The sequence below is a fragment of the Rhinopithecus bieti genome, unplaced genomic scaffold (assembly GCF_001698545.2).
Source record: "Rhinopithecus bieti isolate Rb0 unplaced genomic scaffold, ASM169854v2 scaffold_42772, whole genome shotgun sequence".
Classification (NCBI taxonomy): domain Eukaryota; kingdom Metazoa; phylum Chordata; class Mammalia; order Primates; family Cercopithecidae; genus Rhinopithecus; species Rhinopithecus bieti.
Genome location: NW_016818842.1, coordinates 2,007,702 through 2,028,078, shown reverse-complemented (window position 1 = coordinate 2,028,078; position 20,377 = coordinate 2,007,702). Strand labels below are relative to the sequence as shown.

Below are 20,377 nucleotides of genomic sequence, written 5' to 3'. Positions count from 1 at the left end.
CCCCGTCTCAAAAAAAAAAAAAAGAAAGTTTGTCTTTCAACTTAGCTTATCGCATTTTTATTTGTATTGCTGTGTAAAGGTTACATAGTCAACTGTATGATTCTTTCCTTTTGTGACGTCTGGACTTGGAGTCATAATTTGAAGGTCTTCCCCATGCTAAAGAGATAAAGATATTCCTGTATATTTTCTTCTAGTACTTTTAGGGTTCATTTTTCATATTCAAAATTTAAAATCTGATCACCTTATCCTGATGTAAGATGTGAGGTATGAATCCAACTCTACATTTTTCGTAGCTGTGTAAACACCATGTAATAGAGTCCATCTTCCCCCCACTGGTTTGAAATGCCAGCTTTATCATATACTTAATTCCTGGGCTGGGCACAGTGGCTCATGCCTGTAATCCCAACACTTTGGGAGGCTGAGGTGGGCAGATCGCTTGAGCCCAGGAGTTTGAGACCAGCCTGGGCAACATTGGCGAAACCTCATCTCCACAAAAACTAGAAAAATTAGCGGGACACAGTGGTGCACGTCTGTAGTCCCAGCTACCTGAGAGGCTGAAGTGGGAGGATAGCTTGAGCTTGGGAGACAGAGATTGCAGTGACGACTGTACTCAAGCCTGGGCAACAGAGCTACACTCTGAGTCAAATAATCATAATGATTCCAATATGTATACTGGTTTATTTTCATATTTGCTTGTTTAAGTGCTTTGATCTGGCTATCTGTTTACATATCGTATCATACTGTTTTGATTATTAAAGTTTTATAATCTGTTTTAATACCCAGTAGTGCCAGGCATGGTCTCCCCACCCCATTGCTATTATTGTCAGCTTTCCTGGCTGTTATTCCATACCTATTTATTTTTGGGGGGTAACAGCTTTATTGAAATATAATTTGTATACCATACATACCCATTTTAAAGTATATACTTCAGTGTTTTTTAGGATATTCACAGAGTTGTACAGCTGTCACTACAATCAATTTTATTTATTTTTTTTCTTGGAGATCAAGTTTTGTTCTTGTTGCCCAGGCTGGAGTGCAATGGTGTGATCTCGGCTCACTGCAACCTCCGCCTCCTGGGTTCAAGCGATTCTCCCGTCTCAACCTTCCGAGTAGCTGGGATTACAGGCATGCGCCACCACCACACTCAACTAATTTTTGTAGTTTTAGTAGAAATGTGTTTTCACCATGTTGGTCAGGCTGGTCTCAAACTCCTCACCTCAAGTGATCCGTCCACCTTGGCCTCCCAAAGTGCTGGGATTACAAATGTGAGCCAACGTGCCTGGCCAATCAATTTCATTAATAGAATGTTTTCTTCATCCCCAAAAGAGACCCCATACCCATTAGCTGTCACCTCCTCATTCCCTAGTTCCCCACCCCTAGTCCCAAGCAACCATTATCTGCTTTCTGTCTCTACAGATTTACCTATGCTGGACATTTCATTTAAAGGAATCACACAATATGTGGCTTTTTGTTTCTGGATTTCTTCTTTTCTTTTTGAGATGGAGTCTCACTCTGTCGCCCAGGCTGGAGTGCAGTGGCACAATCTCGGCTCACTGCAACCTCTGCCTCCCGGGTTCAAGCAATTCTCCTGCCTCAGCCTCATGAGTAGCTGGGATTACAGGCGCCCCCACCGCACCTGGCTGATTTTTGTATTTTTAGTAGAGACGGGGTTTCACCATGTTAGCCAAGCTGGGTCTCTGGATTCTTTTCACTGGGCACATTGTGTTCAAGGTTCACCCATGCTGTAGCGTATATTAGTACTTCCTTTTTATTGCCAAGTAATATTTCAGTGTATGGATTCTTACTTATTTTTCCATGACTTTTAGGATCAATTTGTTGAGGAAAAAAGAGCTGTTCAGATTTTTTTTTTTGGTAGAGACTAGGTCTCACTATGTTGCCAAGGCTGGTCTCAAACTCCTGGGCTTAAGCGGTACTCCTGGTGTGACCTCTCAGGGTACTGGGATTACACAGGTGTGAGCCACTGCACCCGGCTGCTTCAGATTTCTATTACATCATGCCACATTTCTCTAGTGACATAAATAGAGCTGCCATTTCTGTGGGTCTAGACTCCCTGTCCACAACCGGGGTGCCTTTCCATTGGCGTGAGTCCTTTGTGTGTCGTTCAGTAGCCTCTGACACATCTCTTACAAAGTTTATTTCTAGGTATTTTATATATTTTGATGCTACTGTAAATATTTAGCTGCTATCTTAGGTCATCTTTTGTTCTCTTAACCTGATCACGATAAGCACTTTCTCTTCTATTATTTTTACAGTGATTATTTTAAAATATTCTTTTGGGCAAAACCCTGTCTCTACTAAAAATACAAAAATTAGCCGGGCCTGTAATTAGTGGGACTACAGGCCTGGTGGCACGCGCCTGTAGTCCCACGTACTCGGGAGGCTGAGGTGGGAGAATCGCTTGAACCCAGGAGGCGGAGGTTGCAGTGAGCCGAGATCGCACCACTGCACTCCAGCCTGGCCAACGGAACAAGACTCCGTCTCAAAAAAAAAAAAAAAAATCCTTTTGGCCGGGCATAGCGGCTCATGTCTGTATTTCCCCACTTTGGGAGGCCGAGGCAGGCGGATCACCTGAGGTCAGGAGTTTTGAGACCAGCCTGGCCAACATGGTGAAACCCCGTCTCTACTAAAAATACAAAAACCTAGCCAGGCGTGGTGGCGGGCGCCTGTAATCCCAGCTACTCGGGAGGCTGAGGCAGGAGAATCGCTTGACCCCAGGAGGCGGAGGCTGCAGGGAGCCGAGATCCCATCACTGCACTCAAGCCTAGGTGACAAGAACGAAACTCCATCTCAAGGAGAAAAAAATAAAAATCCTTTTAATGAATTAACAATGACTTGTAGAAAATTCAGGAACTTTAAAAAGTATAAGAACATTTATTGTAATTCATGAGGTTTTTTGGTGGTGGTTTTGAGACTCAGTGTCACTCCTGTCACCCAGGCTGGAGTGCAGCGGCTCGATCACCGCTCACTGCAGCCTAAACCTCCCAGGCTCAAGGGATCCTCCCACCTCAGCCTCCCAAGTAGCTAGAATCATAGGCACCACAGCCAGATACTTTTTTTGTATTTTTAGTAGAGACAGAGTTTTGCCATGTTGCCCAGGCTGGGCTCAAACTCCTGGGCTCAAGTCATGCTCCTACCTTAGCCTCCCAAAGTACTAGGATTACAGAAGTGAGCCGCTGCACCCAGCCCCATACGTTTTATTTTGTATGAGGTGGGATTCAGTGTGGAAACTAGAGACCGCTTTAGGCATTTTAATCTAGAAGGGATTTCACACAGGGAAGGGGGTGCTTCCAGGTTACTGGAGGGGCTGAAGGAGCAGGTTTCCGGTTGGTCTCTAAGATATAACAGAAGTGACCTGCAAGGTAACTGCTCCCTTCGAATCCACCCTGAAACTGTTGAGTTCAGGACATACCACGTGTAGCTGCGATCCAAGATAAGCTACTTCTACAGCTGCCTCTGAACACCACATAAGCCAGTAGCCAGGACTAGGAACTTGCAGTCTGGCTACCAAAACTATTAGAAATACCTCAGGTGGCCAGGTGCAGTGGCTCATGCCTGTAATCCCAGCATTTTGGGAGGCCGAGGTGGGCGGATCACCTGAGGTCAGGAGTTCGAGACCAGCCTGGCCAACATGATGAAACCCAGTCTCTACTAAAAATTCAAAAAAATTAGCCAAGCATAGTGGTGGGCGCCTGTAGTCCCAGCTACTCGGGAGGCTGAGGCATGAGAATTGCTTGAACCCAGGAGGCAGAGGTTGCAGTGAGCTGAAATCGTGCCATTGCACTCCAGCCTTGGCTACAGAGCGCAACTCCATCTCAAAAGAAAAGAAAAAGTGAAAGAAATACTTCAGGCACTGAAGACCAGGCACTGCTGCAGAGAACCTCACATTTGCATGAGGGGCCAGGAAGCCTTTGCCTCTCTTCCACCCTTCAGATCTTGCAAAGCATGTCCAATTGGCTGAACCGAATTGGCTGCAACTTCAGCCCCAAGGGGCTCTGGGGAACAGGATTTCAGGCTTTTCAACAGCTGCTGTAGGAGGAGGGTGGACTGATGAGTATGTGAGCCAGCCCCAGGACCTTTCCCTGTTGTCTAAAATTTTATAATAAATATGTATTATAATTAACCAGAAAACACACCCAGAACTCCCCATTTAGGGACTTTTGGTTTATTTCTTGCCAGTCTGTTTTCTTTGTGCCTATGGGTATAGAAAGAAAATAAATATGTATGTTTTGATATACGTGTCTATTATTTATATAACACAATTGGATTCTACAGCCAGCTGTGCATATCTGAGTTCATGAATTCAACTGCAGATTGAAAATATTTGGAGAAAAAATGTATGGTTGTGTCTGTCCTGAACACATACTATCATGTTACTGTTCCCTAAACAATACAGCGTAGCAACTATTTACAGAGAATTTACATTACATTAGATATTATATTAATAAGTAAAGATGATTTAAAGTATGAGGGAGGATTTGTGTAGGTTACACACAAATACATCATTTTATAGCCGGGACTTGAGCATCCTTCGATTTGTTTCTTGTTTTTTTTTTTTTTTGAGATGGAGTTTCGCTCTTGTTGCCCAGGCTGGAGTGCAGTGGCGCAATCTCGGCTCACCACAACCTCCGCCTCTCAGGTTCAAGCGATCCTCCTGCCTCAGCCTCCCAAGTAGCTGGGATTACAGGCATGCGCCACCATGCCTGGCTAATTTTGTATTTTTAGTAGAGATGGGTTTTTCTCCATATTGGTCAGGCTGGTCTCGAACTCCCAACCTCAGGTGATCCACCCGCCTCGGCCTCCCAAAGTGCTGGGATTATAGGCGTGAGCTACTGGAGGTGGAGTCTTGCTCTGTCACTCAGGCTGGAGTGCAGTGGCGCAATCTCAGTTCACTGCAACCTCCACCTCCTGGGTTCAAGTTGTTCTCCTGCCTCAGCCTCCCTAGTAACTGGGATTACAGGTGCATGCCACCATGCCCGTCTAATTTCTGTAGTTTTAGTAGAGACGGGGTTTCACCATGTTGGTCAGGCTGGTCTCCTAACCTCAGGTGATCCACCCGCCTCGGCCTCGCAAAGTGCTGGAATTACAGGTGCGAGCCACCACGCCCAGCCGTATCCTTGCATTTAAATATCTATGGGAGGTCCTGGAAGCATTCCCCCACAAATAAGGGCTATACATTGGTTACCTTTTTTAACTTTGTTTTTTCCCATGTCATGAAAATGTCAGACGTGTGATCTTGAGCAGCGTGTGAGACTGCCTTGGTGACCTTTGCCCTCCTTTGCCACAGTGGCTGTGACAGTGAGAAGCGAGTCCCAGAGGAACTTAGAGGGACTCAAAGCCAGGGAGGAAAGAGGGCAGCCTAGAGGGCCCCCGCCTGCCAGGCCTGCCCGGCTTGCCCAGTGGGTGTCCACTGGAGCCATGGCTGAGGTCTGTGGCCCTCACAGACCCTGTGTCTGCCTTCCTTAGGGGAGGAACATCATCGTATTCTACGGCTCCCAGACGGGGACTGCAGAGGAGTTTGCCAACCGCCTGTCCAAGGACGCCCACCGCTATGGGATGCGAGGCATGTCAGCGGACCCTGAGGAGTATGACTTGGTAAGCTGCCACCGTGCGCCGGCCCCAGATGGAGGCAGTGGGCAGGACGGGGAGCAGGTCTGTAGGGCGCCCCTCAGCAGGGGGTGACTGGCAGGGAGTGGGGTCCTGGGAAGACGTCCTCGGAAGTTGCCTTCCCGTGAGGGTCACTGCCATCCCTGCCCGGGCTAACTGAAGGAAGGGCCATTCCTGCAGCTGCAGCCACATGCCAGGCGTCCTTTCCCCAGGACCGGCCCTCCCCTGAGCGCCAGCTGCCCTCCTTATGGCCGCCACGTCTCCCAAACCAAACCCCTCCTCCCCAGCTGCTCCACTCCCCCCTCCTCCGGGGTCTTGGTGACGGGCAGCACCCCACAGCCATCTCCAGGCTGCATTTCAAGTTGATGAACAATTTAGTTAGATTATCAGTGAGCACCGGGGCCATGCGGTGCTTGGGAGCCCTGGAATGATGAAGTTCCCAGGGTGACCCCAGACCTGCATCAGCACAGGAGGCCACGTTCTGGTGGCTCTTTTGTGGCAAGCTTCACTTTCCTCTAGAAACACATCCTCTCCACTCCAGCCCAACACAGGTGACCTTGTCCAGCCCACCTGCACAAATGCCCATGCCCCACCCTCTCTGTGTCATTCCTTCTTTCTGATCCCATGACACCCGGACATCCCTGGCCTGGTACCACCCTGGGGAGGACCTGGCCTTCCCCGTCTGGTGCGGGTTGAACCTTGAGCAGGCTCAGTCATAGCCGGGGCATGGTCCTACCCCTATCTCTGCAGGCTGACCTGAGCAGCCTGCCGGAGATTGACAACGCCCTGGTGGTTTTCTGCATGGCCACGTACGGTGAGGGGGACCCCACCGACAATGCCCAGGACTTCTACGACTGGCTCCAGGAGACGGACGTGGATCTCTCTGGGGTCAAGTTTGCGGTGAGTCACCCAAAGGCTGCTATGGGCTCCCGATGGCCTGTGGTGCCTCCGGATCCTCGTTTCTGAAAGGCAGCCCTCCAGACCCCCACCCTGTTCTCAGCAGCCAGGGCAGGCCACTCGTGAGACCCTCTCCTCTGCCCTGGACCCCAGCACTACGAGAGTGTCCCCTCCCTGTCCCCCGCCCCAGTGAGCTCCAGGGGGCATTGGGTGCTGGAGACTAAAGGCAAGAGGGTTCTGGCCAGACAACTGAGACCTGGCTGGGCTAGGAGAGCTGGAGTCCCAGCCCAGTGGGGAGGGGGGGCTGCCTCCACTTCCCCGTGGGTTGAGGCTGGCGGTGGACGGGGCAGGCTGTGGGCTGCAGGTCACCCAATCGAAGCCTCTTCAGTGGCCCGGTATTCCTCGCAGTGGATGGGATAGAGGCCTGCAGGTGTTCCCAGCAGCTCAGCCAGCGCTGTGGGGCCTCCCACCCCGCCCCCATGGCACCTCCCGCTGGTCAGGCCGAGGGCCAGGCCTCAGAGCGGCCCCTGTGTCCACACAGGTGTTTGGTCTTGGGAACAAAACCTACGAGCACTTCAATGCCATGGGCAAGTACGTGGACAAGCGGCTGGAGCAGCTCGGCGCCCAGCGCATCTTTGAGCTGGGCTTGGGTGACGACGATGGGAAGTGAGTGCCCACCCTGCCACCCTGATCAGCGCTGTGGGCTTAGGCAAGGGCCGTGGAACGTGAGGGGCACGCACACCATTGTGTCAGCTGAGACTCAGCGACACGCATCTCCAACACAGGGAAGGGCTCTCCTGCCTCTGCCCTGCCCCTGCCGGTTTTGCTTTTCGGCTTGTCCAACTCCCTGGAGCCTTCCTGATGCTCTGGGTTGATGTTGCTGGGCGCCCAGTCCTGAGCTTTGGGGACGGGGCGTGCCTTGCACCAGTATTGTTGCCACATCGGCCTCCCCTGAGCCGTTCCCCCTCTCCTCTCCTCGGCCCAGCTTGGAGGAGGACTTCATCACCTGGCGAGAGCAGTTCTGGCCGGCCGTGTGCGAGCACTTTGGGGTGGAAGCCACTGGCGAGGAGTCCAGGTGAGCGAGTGCCCGCGGGTGCGGTGGGTGGGCTGGGCGGGTCCTGTGCCAAGGGTGGCCACCCTGGAATGGGGGCTGGCAGTGGGTTGCAGCGAGGTCGAGGAGGGACCTTGGTCCCAGCCAAGGACTCACTCTGCCACCTTGCTCTGCTCTGTCCCGCCCCGGGGCAGCGGGCGCATCCCACCTCTCGACAAGGACACAGTGCGTCGGGCTCTGAGGCTAGGTTCAACTTTGGCAGAAGGGTTCATTTCCTTAAAATCTGTCTCCATAGAGTTGGCCAAAAACAACGTTCTCTCTGTGCCCTCGATGGCCCCTGGGTGCTGCCCGGGCTTTCCTTACCTTCTCCCAGAATCTCCCGGCTTCTGGGCGCCTGACCCCCGGCAGCTCCACGCCACCTCCCTCCCTGCTCCCTCGCCTGGCCTCCTTACGCATCTGCAGCAGGGGCTACCCTGCCTCCTGTCGTATGTACCTGGGCCCTTGCCCCGAAGGCCATGCACTGTCTCCCCTGTAGTCCAACCCCTCCCTCTCAGGACTGACCCCTGCTGCTTCCCGGCCTCACCCTCGATCTCCCCCTTCCAGCATTCGCCAGTACGAGCTTGTGGTCCACACTGACATAGATGCTGCCAAGGTGTATGTGGGGGAGATGGGCCGGCTGAAGAGCTACGAGAACCAGAAGCCGTGAGTGGAGGGAATGTGGCTTGGGGCAGACGGCTCTGTGGCCGCTGATGCATCCCAGACTCAGTCTGCCGTGTATCCCCATATCCCCGCAGGGCCCTTCTCACCAGACCCTGTGCCACGAGTGGGCGTGAGTGTCCCTACACAGGGAGGGCATGAGGCCTAGAGCAGAGAGGGGAACTGCCCAAGAGCCAGGCAGCTGCTCCATGCCCTGGCGCAGTGCCTGTCCAGGCCCCGGCCCCGGAAGACTGGCACTCGCCCAGTTTGTACTGAGCTCACTTAGCCACCTTACTCTACACTGCCCAGGGCAGCAGGGCACGTCCCACTTCTCAACAAGGACACAGCCCATTGGGCTCTGTGGCTAGGATCCTCTTTGGCAGCAGGGCTCATTTTCTTAGAATCTGTCTCCATAGATAGACTTGGGGAAAAACCTAGCGTTCCTCTCTGCGCCCTTGATGACCCCTGGGTGCTGCCCAGATTCCTGCCTGAGCCACCCAGGGAAGTCCATGCCACTGCATCCAATACCAGCTGCCCTGCTTTCTGTAGGCCTGCCCCAGCCTGGCTGGAGCAAGAAGCCCTGCATTTCAGTGGCTTTCCGGAGTGCAGGTTTCTCTCTTGTCCACGGTGTAGTCCAGGACATGTGGGAGTGCGGAAGCTGTGCCCCTCATTTGGCGACCCAGCCACCTTCCAGCCTGTGGCACCGTCAGCTTGGGTCTCATAGTTCTTTTAAGGGCCAGTCTCAGTTTCCACATTTGGAAACGGAGACACTGATGACCCAGCTCTGCCCACGTGGTGGGACCGTAGAGAGAACTGCACTGGGGCCAGGCGAGGTGGCTCACACATGTAATCCCAGCACTTTGGGAGGCCGAGGCAGGTGGGTTACTTGAGGTCAAGAGTTCGATACCAGCCTGGCCAACATGGTGAAACCCCGTCTCTAGTAAAAATATAAAAATTAGCCAGGCGTAGTGGCGCACGCCTGTAATTCCAGCTGCTCAGGAGGCTTAGGCAGGAGAATTGCTTGAACCTGGGAGGTGGAGGTTGCAGTGAGCCGAGATCGCGCCACTGTCCTCCAGCCTGGGTAGCAGAGCGAAACTCAGTCTCAAAAAGAAAGAGAACTGCATTGGATTGGGCTGGGAGAGCCCTTGATGTAACCGGTGAGATTTCCTCGTGGAGATCTCTGAGATTCCCTGTGCTTTGTGCAACCAGAAGGGTCCTTGGGGACAGAGACTCAGATCCAAGCCCTGGCAGCTCACTGCACTTCTCTCCTCCCCACCCAGCCCCTTTGATGCCAAGAATCCATTCCTGGCTGCAGTCACCACCAACCGGAAGCTGAACCAGGGGACTGAGCGCCACCTCATGCACCTGGAATTGGACATCTCGGACTCCAAAATCAGGTACCAGCTGCCACCGTCACCCCCTGAACCCTCACTCTGGGCCGCCTGACCCGGGGCAGGGCCGGCCTTCCGCCCTCCTGAGCCTGGCATCTCCCTCCAGGTATGAATCTGGGGACCATGTGGCTGTGTACCCAGCCAACGACTCTGCCCTCGTCAATCAGCTGGGCAAAATCCTGGGTGCCGACCTGGATGTCATCATGTCCCTGAACAACCTGGATGGTGAGTGCCACAGTCAGGGCGCCCTGCCGGGCCCAGGCAGCTGCAGGATTGGGCCTGTAGGAAGGCCCGGCGTTGAGCTTCTGCTTTGGCCTGAAGCCCCGGTACCTGGGCGGCCCTTGCACCGAGACTCCACGATTACAGGATCCCAAGCAAATGGGAGGCAGAGTGGCCGCAGGTCAGGCCCTCTCTTGGGGTTCCCCCTACCCCGTCACTGTCATAGCCTTTAAGGGAGTGAGGTGCTGAGGCCTAGAGGCAGAGGCAGCGCCGGCTCCCCCATGGCCACTGTGTCCTGCTGGGAAGGAAGGCCCTGGGGCTGCTCCCACCTCCTCACCGAAGTCAGGAGTCAGCAGCCCTCCCAGGTCCCCAAGGGTGCTCAGTGGTGCCAAGGAGCAGTAGCCATTGCACGAGGCTGCCTGCGCCTGGTGGGGCTGCCCCGGCCTGGTGGGGCTGCCCAGCCTGAGCCTCCCGCTGTGAAGCCTCCGCAACCCACTGGTCACCGACCTGGGCCCAGACCGTCTCCACCCACCCCTGCTAGCCTCGGTCCTCAGCTGCCGCGCCAGGGCTGCCCTTACTATCGGGTTCCACAACCCGCCTGTGAGGGAGCAGCAGGAAAAGGGGCGGTGCCGTGTCACACCATGTTGTGTGCGGTGAAAGCACAGCAGGTGCGTTAGTGTGCAGGGAGGGTGGGCCCCGTGCACCTCCCCTAGAAGAGTCCTGCCTCTGATGAGGACTTCCTCTCTGGCTGGAGGCCCCAGACTTGGCCCCAGGGCCAGGGAGGCATCAGAGAACATAGGCCTTGTTTCCAGCACCAGCTGGGGCGCCTGTTCCCGCAGAGCTGGCCCGAGGCGTCAACCCCTCCCGCAGCAGCCACCCATCCCCAGGAGGCGGCCGCGTACCCCAAATCCTGCCTGTGTCTTTCCCGCAGAGGAGTCCAACAAGAAGCATCCATTCCCGTGCCCCACGTCCTACCGCACTGCCCTCACCTACTACCTGGACATCACCAACCCTCCGCGCACCAACGTGCTGTACGAGCTGGCGCAGTACGCCTCGGAGCCCTCGGAGCAGGAGCTGCTGCGCAAGATGGCCTCCTCCTCCGGCGAGGGCAAGGTGCGCCGCCTAGGCTCCGCGATCTCCGCCCGTAACCCCGCCGTTCTCCGAGCTCCATGGGCTCCAGTCAGCCCCGTCTCACCCCCGTGTCTCCTAGGAACTGTACCTGAGCTGGGTGGTGGAGGCCCGGAGGCATATCCTGGCCATCCTGCAGGACTGCCCGTCCCTGCGGCCCCCCATCGACCACCTGTGTGAGCTGCTGCCGCGCCTGCAGGCCCGCTACTACTCCATCGCCTCATCCTCCAAGGTGAGGGCTGGCCCTGTCCTGCCAGCCACACGCTGGAGGCCCAGCCCTGTTCGCAGCACAGGAGCTCCGAGATCCAAGCCCTGAGCCCCAGTTCCAGCCCCAGCACAGCTCCAAATGCCTCCCCAGGCTGTGGACTCAGTGGGGCTGGTTTGTGAGATTCCCAGTATCTGTCCAGCCCCGGTCCCCAGAGCCAGTCCGGGAAGCCGCTGGGGATGGGGCCTCTGAGGTTTGGGTGCCAGGTGGGCTGGAAGAGGCCCTGGGTGGGTGGGGATGGCTTGCAGAATGGGACTCGGGGCCGGGTCTGGGCAGGGGCCTCGGCTTGGCGGCGGAGCTCACACGGCGCTCCCCACAGGTCCATCCCAACTCTGTACACGTCTGTGCGGTGGTTGTGGAGTACGAGACCAAGGCCGGCCGCATCAACAAGGGCGTGGCCACCAACTGGCTGCGGGCCAAGGAGCCTGCTGGGGAGAACGGCGGCCGTGCGCTGGTGCCCATGTTTGTGCGCAAGTCCCAGTTCCGCCTGCCCTTCAAGGCCACCACGCCTGTCATCATGGTGGGCCCCGGCACCGGGGTGGCCCCCTTCATAGGCTTCATCCAGGAGCGGGCCTGGCTGCGACAGCAGGGTGAGTGGGGGCCCGCGGGGGAGGGGGTGACGACTGGGAACCCCACGCTGACCCCGGCCCCTGCCACACAGGCAAGGAGGTGGGGGAGACGCTGCTGTACTACGGCTGCCGTCGGTCTGATGAGGACTACCTGTACCGGGAGGAGCTGGCGCAGTTCCACAGGGATGGCGCCCTCACCCAGCTCAACGTGGCCTTCTCCCGGGAGCAGTCCCACAAGGTGAGACGGGCGGGCACCCATGAAGGCAGGGACAGGGCTGGCAGGGCCTCCAGGTGCTGTGCCTTCCCCTCACAGCACCACCCTTGGTCTCAGGTCTATGTCCAGCACCTGCTAAAGCGGGACCGAGAGCACCTGTGGAAGTTGATCGAAGGCGGTGCCCACATCTATGTCTGTGGGTGAGTGGGGGTCACTGGAGTAGGGGGTGGGGAGGACAAGGCCCTGCCTACCGCAGTTGGCCCAGACCCCAGCACCCCCTCTTCCTGCCCAGGGATGCACGGAACATGGCCAGGGATGTGCAGAACACCTTCTATGACATCGTGGCTGAGCTCGGGGCCATGGAGCACGCCCAGGCCGTGGACTATGTCAAGAAGCTGATGACCAAGGGCCGCTACTCCCTGGACGTGTGGAGCTAGGGCCTCTCCTGCCCCACCCACCCTGCAGACTCCTGCCTGTAATCACTCTCCTGGCTCCCTCCTGCAGTCTCCTGGGTGGGTTTGGCTTGGCCTTGGCACAGGCGCAGGTCCAGTGACAAAGACTCCTCCGGGGCCTGGGGTGCACCCTCCTGAGCTCCCCAGGCCAGGTGAGGGCCTCCGGCAGCACAGCCCAGGGCCTGCACGGGGGCGTCGGGCTCCATGCCTTGGGAGGCCTCTGGCCCTTGGTGGCCGCACAGAAGGGCTCTTTCTCTCAGCTGAGCTGGGCCCAGCCCCTCTGTGTGATTTCCCATGAGTGTAAATAATTTTAAATAACCTCTGGCCCTTGGAATAAAGTTCTGTTTTCTGTATTTGCCTGGTATTGTGTGAGTAGATGTGGAGCCTCCACTTGGATCAACTTAACTCAGACCCAGGAACCCATGTGGGGGGCCACCAAGCCCTGCCCTTCCCCCGAACAACACACACGCTCAGGCCTCTGGGCCTCTCTTTATTGAGGGCACTGGGCCCAGGTCTTCCTTCAGGGCCCACAGAGCCCATAAAACCCAAGGAAGAATAGCAGAGACCCCCTGATACACACACTCAAGGGGTGCCTCCCATCCCCTCCCACAACACGTGGGACACAGAAGCCCCTCTGGGCTGGCAGGGGAAGGCCAAGCCTCAATCCTTCTTGCTTCCATGCCACTGACTGTGAAACTTCTGGTGCACAACCCTCAGGGTGGTGAAGAAATTGCCGAGGAAGAGGAGGAGGAAGGGGAAGCCGCACATAAGCACCTGTGGGAGGAAGAGGGTGAGGGCCGGGCCTGGGCCTGGCCCATCTGTCCTCTCCAGGGACCCCAGCTCACCTGCCATTCCTTGCACTGAGGGTCCCGGGCCAGGCTGAACAACGTCAGTGCGTTAAAAAGCTGCCAGAACTGAGCAGGGAGGAGGCATTTTACTCAGAAAACCCAGGCCCTGCTCGAGCCCGAAGCTGGCGCAGAGGACGGACATACAGGCAGGGACACAGAGGCACGACTTACGTGTCCAAAGAAAAGAAAAGGCAGCAGGAAGGTGAGGCCCCGCCACATCCAGGACTGGAAGCCCTCTGCGGGGAGGAAGGTCAGGGCACAGGACGGCCAGGGACAGAGGGGACGCCACCACCACTGAGACCCAGGACGGGAGGAGAGTGTCCAGATGCCAGGGCCACGCCCGACTCACCCACAGTGAGGTCCATGGTGTGCCGCTCGCCCAGTGCCCGCAGGCGGTAGAGGCAGCCACTCTGGTAGTAGTACTGGAGAAACTGCACAAAGCCTGGGCCGGGCGGAGGACAGAAGAGCAGGGCTGAGCCCAGGGGGGTTCCCTGCCCCCACCCCCCACCACGGGTGCCCCCAGGCCTCAGCACGGACATCTGGGACACTCACTCTGGTACATGGAAAAGGACAGGAATTGGTTCCGGAATTTCTGGTACATGAGACCATCGGGCCTAAGGTAGAAAGTGGAGGGCAGTGTGGGGACTCTTGGGGATGCCCTGTTTCCCTTCCCTGTCCCAGCTCCTGCCCCTGCTGGGGCCCAGCCACTCACCACGTCAGCATGACTCCCGACAGGAAGGTGGACACATAGTGATGGAACACCCACCAGCCTTTGATCCTGGAGCAGAGAACGAGCATCACCCCCAGGGCCTGTTCCTGCTTCCCAGAGGGTCCCGGCGCCCCATTCCATGCTCCCCTCCCTCAGGGCCACCCTGCCCACCGGGAGCCGTTGTTGATGAGGATGCTTTCCCGGATGGTCAGGGTGCAGTAGTACCAGACCAGCAGGAAGTTGAAGGTAGCGTCTGTCACCCTGCGGAGGGAGGGGACCGAGGGTTGGTACCACAGCGCCTGGGGATGGGCAGGGCCTCCGCCGGGCAGGACACCCACCTGGAGTTGAGCAGGAAACGGCAGGTGAAGGAGATGAGGATGAGGATGATGGTGAGGTAGAGCTTGAACTTCTCATACTCGTCCTTGTAGGCAAACCTGGGGGGCACAGGCTGGTGAGACGGGTGGGGTGCTGGTGGGGCCCATGCGTGCCCCAACCCTGGGAGGGCAGCTGAGCCAAGGGAAGTCAGGTGGAGGGGAAGGCCGGGTGAGGGGGTGGAAGGGAAGGCCGGGTGACACGGTGGAGGGGAAGCCTGGTGACGCGGTGGAGGAGAAGGCCGGGTGAGGGGGTTGAGGGGAAGCCTGGTGACGCGGTGGAGGGGAAGGCCGGGTGAGGGGGTGGAGGGGAAGGCCGGGTCAGCGGGTGGAGGCCCAGCCTGATTACTTAGCCTGCTTGCTCAGGAGCGTGACGTTGACATTCCCCAGAACCAGGCTCAGGTACAATCTAGGGAAGGGGGTGGCAGGGTGAGGAGAAGCCCAAGTGACAGAGAAGCCACTGATACTCAGCCAAGCCTGCCAGGCCAGAGCCTGGGCCACCACCCCACCCCCTCACCCGCTGCTTTCTGCATGGCCTTGGCATCAGGTTCTGACCTTGGGGGCTGCAGACCCACTCCCCGCCATGCTCAGCCTTCCTCGCTGCCTGCTCTGGAATCCTGACCCCTGGGGAAACAGTGCCCCTGTCTCCGCAGTCTTGCCTAAAACTCCCCCACCTCAGGGCCCCAAGAGAACCCGGCTCTCCCTCCTTGCTGAGGGCCGTCCCCATGTCCCCGATTGCTCCTCTGTGCGATGGCTACCACCTACCCCCCAGCTCCCTGCCACCTCCCCTCCAGAATCCTCAGTACTAGGTTCCACTTCAGTGACCCACACACCTGGCCACGTCTGGGACGACCCCCCAAACCAGAACAGAAACTTGGAGCTCCGACTGTGGGCTGACCCCCCAAGTGCCCGGCCTCCCGGGGTGTTTCTTCCCACCACAACCCCCCATCCCTCACAGAGGCCTCCACGCTCTCCAGTCCCAGATCTCATCGGAGCCGGCCGAGTCCCCAGGCCACCCGCCAATTCTACCACTTTCTTGCCAATCCCCTTAATGTCCAGCCTCCACACCCACCAACTGAGATCATCTTGCCCTTCTCTGCCAGAGATACTCCAAGAGGTGACAGCAAAGTCGGTCACTTTCTCAGCACCTGCCCCAGACGCATGGGTTCTTGTTCACACTCATGCCACAGGGACAGAGGCTCAGCGTGGTCACGCAGTTCGCCCCAGGCCACAAAGAGCTTCTGCGGCTGCCATGCTTCTCCCTCTACAGAGTGCTCCTGGCACAGTGCTCCCCACTCAGGCCAGCTCCAGCCTCCACTGCCAACCCACCAGGCTGCGGATGTGTCCCCACTCAGCTCCCCATCTGGTTCCCAGCACTGGCCTCTCCACATCCTCTCCCCCAAACCCTCCGTCCTGTCTCCTCCCACCCCAGGCCCCACCTGCAACATCTCAGAGAAGATAGCCCGGCTTCTGCTCTGTGGGGTCACTGTACTGGGAGCACTCCTCACCCTCCTCTCTGTACCCTCCATCCTCCACTAGTGCTTCTCGCTCTCCCAGGGCTTCCCTCCATCACCCCCTACTCTTCTGGCTCTTTCCCCTCTCGGCCCCTCTTTTCAGCAGGTGCATGTGCTTGAGTCTTCCCAGGGGCAAAGTAACCCTGCACCCAGGCAGCAGCTGCCCCTCGACCCGGTGCTAATTTCCAGTTCCTAGTTACTAATTCTCTCCCTCCACTCACAGCCAAGCTCTAAAAAGTCTCCCAGAGGGCCGGGCGCGGTGGCTCACGCCTGTAATCCCAGCACTCTGGGAGGCTGAGGTGGGTGGATCATGAGGTCAGGAGATTGAGACCAGCCTGCTCAACATGGTGAAATCCCGTCTCTACTAAAAACACAAAAATTAGCCGGGTGTGGTGGTGGGCGCCTGTAATCCCAGCTACTCAGGAGCCTGAGGCAGGAGAATCCCTTGAACCAGGGAGGCAGAGGTTGAGCTGAGATCGTGCCACTCACTGCACTCCAGCCTGGCGACAGAGCGAGACTCTGTCTCAAAAAAAAAAAAAAAAAAAAAAAAGCCCCCATAAACTTGGCTGTCTCCCTTCCATGGCTCTTCTGTCATCCCTAAGATCAACGTCCACCCTGTTCCATCAAATGGTTCTCGCCAAGGTGACCGACTTCCAGGATGCGCGTCCCCTTCCTTATCACAGGACTGACCCCGAGGCTACTGACACTCCTTTCTCCCTGCCTTCTGGGCCACACCTTCTCCCAGCTATCTTCCTGCCTGCAGCTTCTGCTGGGATTTTTCGCTCGGCGGAGGGTTTTGCACTGCCCTGTCCGTCCTCCTGGGTGACAGCAGCTGGCCTTTCCAAGTGCACGTTCCACCCCTCCCTCTCCCCTGCCAACTGGGCTCAAGGCAAGCGCTGCAGTCCAGCAAAGCCTCTGGCCTCTTGGCTCCCTCTCAGCTCCCGCCCCAAGCTCTGGCCACTACAGTTCTGCTCATGGCCTTTGTGTCTACCTGCTGCTACCTCTCGCCCTCAGCCCATGTGTCTGCCTCACTCTTTTTATTTATTTACTTATTTATTTTTTAAGACAGAATCTCACTCTGTCGCCCAGGCTGGAGTGCAGTGGTGCAGTCTCGGCTCGTTGCATCCTCTGCCTCCCAGGCTCAAGCGATTCTCCTGCCTCAGCCTCCTGAGTAGCTGGGACTACAGGCGTGTGCCACCACGCCCAGCTAATTTTTGTTTTTAGTAGAGATGGGTTTTACCATGTTGCCCAGGCGGGTCTTGAATTCCCGACCTTAAGCAATCTGCCTTGGCTTCCCAAAAAAGTGCTGGGATTACAGGCATGAGCGACCGTGCCCAGCCTATTTTCTCTTTTTAAATAAATAGAGAGATAGGGTCTCAGTATGTCACCCAGGCTGGTCTTGAACTCCTGAGTTCAAGTGATCCTTCCACCACCATCTCTCAGAGTGCCGAGATTACAGGTGAGAGCCACCATGCCTGGCCCACTCTCTTTATTCTCTAAGACTCAATCCACCCATCCCCTAATCCAGGAAGACTTCTGTGACCTCCTGGACTGGGTCAGGTGTCCCTCACTGTGCCACCTCATTCCCCATGCTTCGAAGCACCTATCACGTGAAATGTCACCTCAGCCGGTTGTCTCCCCTGAAGTTAGCACTGGGCCTCATTGCTCAGCCTGCACTGGGCTCAGGGAACATTTGCTGACTATAATGAGCAAGAGGGAGCAGCACCCGGCTTCAGGCCTGCCCCCGCGGGAGTGGCTGTGAACTGAGCTGGGGGTGGGCAGTGAGGGCCTCACCCATTCTTCTTGGGCAAATAGGCCTCCATGTCAAAGAATAGTCCTTGGCGCTCTTTCATCTGGTTCTCCAGCTCCTGCGCGGCCACCTCGGCCTCTGCTGGGAGGGAGGGTTTGCATCTGCAGGCGAGGCCAGAAAGAGTCAGGGTAGGAGGACTCCCAAATGTCCTCCCTGACTCCCACAGGGGCAGAAGGGCAAACACGGCCCAGAGAGGGGAGGAACGGTGCCCAGGGTCTCACAGCGCCAACCCTCCCACCCCACATTCAGCCCATGGCAGGTGGGGCAGGGGCTCCTAACTTCTTCAGGGTGAGGGCCAGCTCCTGGAGCCGCTTCTTCTGCCGTGTGATGGAGCTGGTGCAATTGTTCTGAAGTTTCGTCAGCTCCTCCAGCTTCAGGCGGTATAGCCGATGGGTCTCCTGGGGACCGGAGGGGAGAAGGCTCAGGCCAGTTGGGGAGCCACTGAGCCAGAGCCTGCAGGCAGGACGTGGGGCTCAGGCTTCCCCAGGGCTGCTGGGAGGGTCTCGCTCAGCGAGAAAGGAGGGAGAACTGTGCCTGCCTAGGGATGAGGTGGCTGTCTCCCCAAGGCAGGCGAGGACCTGGGTGTCCTCCTGTGAGCCCCGAGACCCCCACGGCACCCCTCCCCCAGAAACAGACTAGGTGGTTTTTTTTTTGGTTTGAGACAGTCTTGTTCTGTCGCCCAGGCTGGAGTGCAGTGGAGTGATCTCGGCTCACTGCAGCCTCCGCCTCCTGGGTTCAAGCCATTCTTCTGCCTCAGCCTCCCAAGTAAGCTAGGATTACAGGCACCCGCCATCATGCCTGGCTAATTTTTGTATTTTTGTAGAGACAGGGTTTCACCATGTTGGCCAGGCTGGTCTTGAACGCCTGACCTCAGGTGATCTGCCTGCCTTGGCCTCCCAAAGTGCTGGGATTACAGGCGTGAGCCACCAGGCCCAGCCAAGGTTTTCTTAGTCTCAGCCCATCTGCTAGTTTTCCCCACCCTACAAGGACAGGCTCTCTTTCTCCTACCTTGAGTCTGGAGCTTAGGCCCCAGGGCCCCCTTCTGGACCAAGCGGGCCGCCCAGAGCCACCCCTCTGTCCTCTCAGCTCCTCCTGCCTATCCAGCCTTCCAGTACAGATGGAGCTGAGGTTCTCAGGCATTCCTGACATCTTCTTCCCAGGTTAAAGGTCATCAGATTTCAGCCCTAGAGCCTCCTGCTCTAAGGCCAGCCCCCCTCACCTTTGGCCCAAGGCTTCCCCGAGCACTTTGCCCTGGTAGGTGAGTCTCAAGAAGGCACAGCCTAGAGGTGGGGCAAGGGGCAGTGTGAAGAGAGTCAAGCAGGGGCTGTGGCCAGGACAGCGGGGGCCAGGCGGGGAGGCTGGGTCTGCTCAGTCTCTGGGGAGAAGCACCAATGGCAGGGGGCTTGGCAGGGCCAGGGGCAGCTGGGTTTCAGTGCCGACAGGAAGGGGTTGGAACCAGCCCAAGAGAGGCAAAGGCCTAACCAAGCCATCAGCTGGCCGGGTCTCCACTCTGTCTGGATCTTGTTTCTCATGCCCAGGAGGGCTCACCACGCCCCCTCGGACCCCAGCACGTGCCACTTCTGCCCACCCACAGCCACCGCCCTCTTCCCTGCCTGGATGAGGCCAGCAGCCGCCTCCTGCCTGGCCTCTGGACAGAACAGCCATGGTGGCCCCGAGGGAGCTCAGTCCAGACAATTCCTCCCGTAGCTTTCCACTGGCCTCGGAGGGACTCCGATCTCTGCCAGGCCAGGGCGTCCCTACAGGGCCTGGCCCCGCCCACCCCTCCCCTAGCTCTCCTTGATGCAGCCACATGGACCTGTCAAGTCCCCTCTTTCCTTCTAAAGGCCTCAGCAGTGCGCGCTGTCCCTCCGCCTGGGGCGCCCCCCCATCCAGGCCGAGGACTCCCCCTAAACGCTGCTCCCCCGACCCGGGCTGCCTCTCGAGCGCTGCCCGCTGCCTGTTTGCCGAGTGGCTGACCCAAGACTGGGCCCGCCCTTGTATGACTCAGACGGCCGCTCTCTCCTGGGAGGGAACGGGGTCGGGGTCTGGGCCCCTTTTCAAGACCCTCATTGGAAGCTGAGGTCACCCAACGCAGTGGGGTCCCACCGGGGTTCCCGGACACTGGAGGAGCCGGCGGTGGACACCAGGACCCGGGGCCTCGCCCCCCTAGGCAGTGACGACAGGGCCCCGACCCCTGACCCTTAGCTCCCCGCTGCCTAACCCAGGGCTGCCCGACCCTTGACCCTGAGCCAGTGAAACGCGGCTCGGGGCCACCGGGCGTCCGCAGCGGCGCTAACCTGGATGTTCTGGAAGTCCTGCTGTAGATCCTCCCAGTCCCGCAGGCAGTCGCCCAGCGGGCCCGGGGGCGGGGGCTGCATAGCTGCAGAGCCAGGAGCCAGGAGTGGAGGACAGTGCAGCAACCCCGGCCCGCCCGCGGCTCCTACGCCCCCGCCCCCGTCCGCTTCCGGGCTCGCGCCGCCACAGGCACCAATGGGGAAAGGCCACGCCCCCACCCCAGCCAATCCGGGGCAGGGGCGGGGCAGGGGCGGCGCCACATGCAAGGGCGGTTGCTAGCTCCGGGACTCGCGGCCTGGACCCGGACTGGGATGGCTGCAGCC

The 20,377-nt window shown here is 57.8% G+C and overlaps 2 protein-coding genes across 5 annotated transcripts in view; one reads left to right on the top strand and one right to left on the bottom strand.

Moving 5' to 3' along the window:
- POR (cytochrome p450 oxidoreductase) overlaps positions 1 to 12,860 on the top strand; it is a 78,555-nt gene extending 65,695 nt beyond the window's left edge. For all 4 annotated transcript variants that reach the window (XM_017857640.1, XM_017857642.1, XM_017857641.1 and 1 more), the window contains 13 exons: positions 5,485 to 5,613; positions 6,376 to 6,525; positions 7,064 to 7,188; positions 7,508 to 7,597; positions 8,177 to 8,275; positions 9,550 to 9,666; positions 9,767 to 9,885; positions 10,811 to 10,992; positions 11,090 to 11,239; positions 11,592 to 11,862; positions 11,934 to 12,079; positions 12,173 to 12,255; positions 12,348 to 12,860. In XM_017857640.1, the coding sequence (XP_017713129.1) occupies positions 5,485 to 5,613; positions 6,376 to 6,525; positions 7,064 to 7,188; positions 7,508 to 7,597; positions 8,177 to 8,275; positions 9,550 to 9,666; positions 9,767 to 9,885; positions 10,811 to 10,992; positions 11,090 to 11,239; positions 11,592 to 11,862; positions 11,934 to 12,079; positions 12,173 to 12,255; positions 12,348 to 12,492 (1,806 nt within the window). In that variant the 3' untranslated portion in view covers positions 12,493 to 12,860. The remainder of the gene's footprint in view (positions 1 to 5,484; positions 5,614 to 6,375; positions 6,526 to 7,063; positions 7,189 to 7,507; positions 7,598 to 8,176; positions 8,276 to 9,549; positions 9,667 to 9,766; positions 9,886 to 10,810; positions 10,993 to 11,089; positions 11,240 to 11,591; positions 11,863 to 11,933; positions 12,080 to 12,172; positions 12,256 to 12,347) is intronic.
- Positions 12,861 to 12,981: 121 nt separating this feature from the next.
- Positions 12,982 to 20,236, bottom strand: TMEM120A (transmembrane protein 120A). Its single transcript, XM_017857644.1, has 12 exons — positions 20,057 to 20,236; positions 18,039 to 18,157; positions 17,744 to 17,860; positions 14,785 to 14,844; positions 14,403 to 14,498; positions 14,236 to 14,325; positions 14,068 to 14,133; positions 13,908 to 13,969; positions 13,705 to 13,797; positions 13,527 to 13,591; positions 13,353 to 13,421; positions 12,982 to 13,281 (listed from the first exon to the last, which is right to left on the bottom strand). Exons 1-12 carry the CDS (start codon positions 20,135 to 20,137, stop codon positions 13,168 to 13,170), a joined length of 1,032 nt encoding a protein of 343 aa, XP_017713133.1. The 5' UTR covers positions 20,138 to 20,236; the 3' UTR covers positions 12,982 to 13,167.
- Between the last annotated feature and the right edge of the window lie 141 nt (positions 20,237 to 20,377).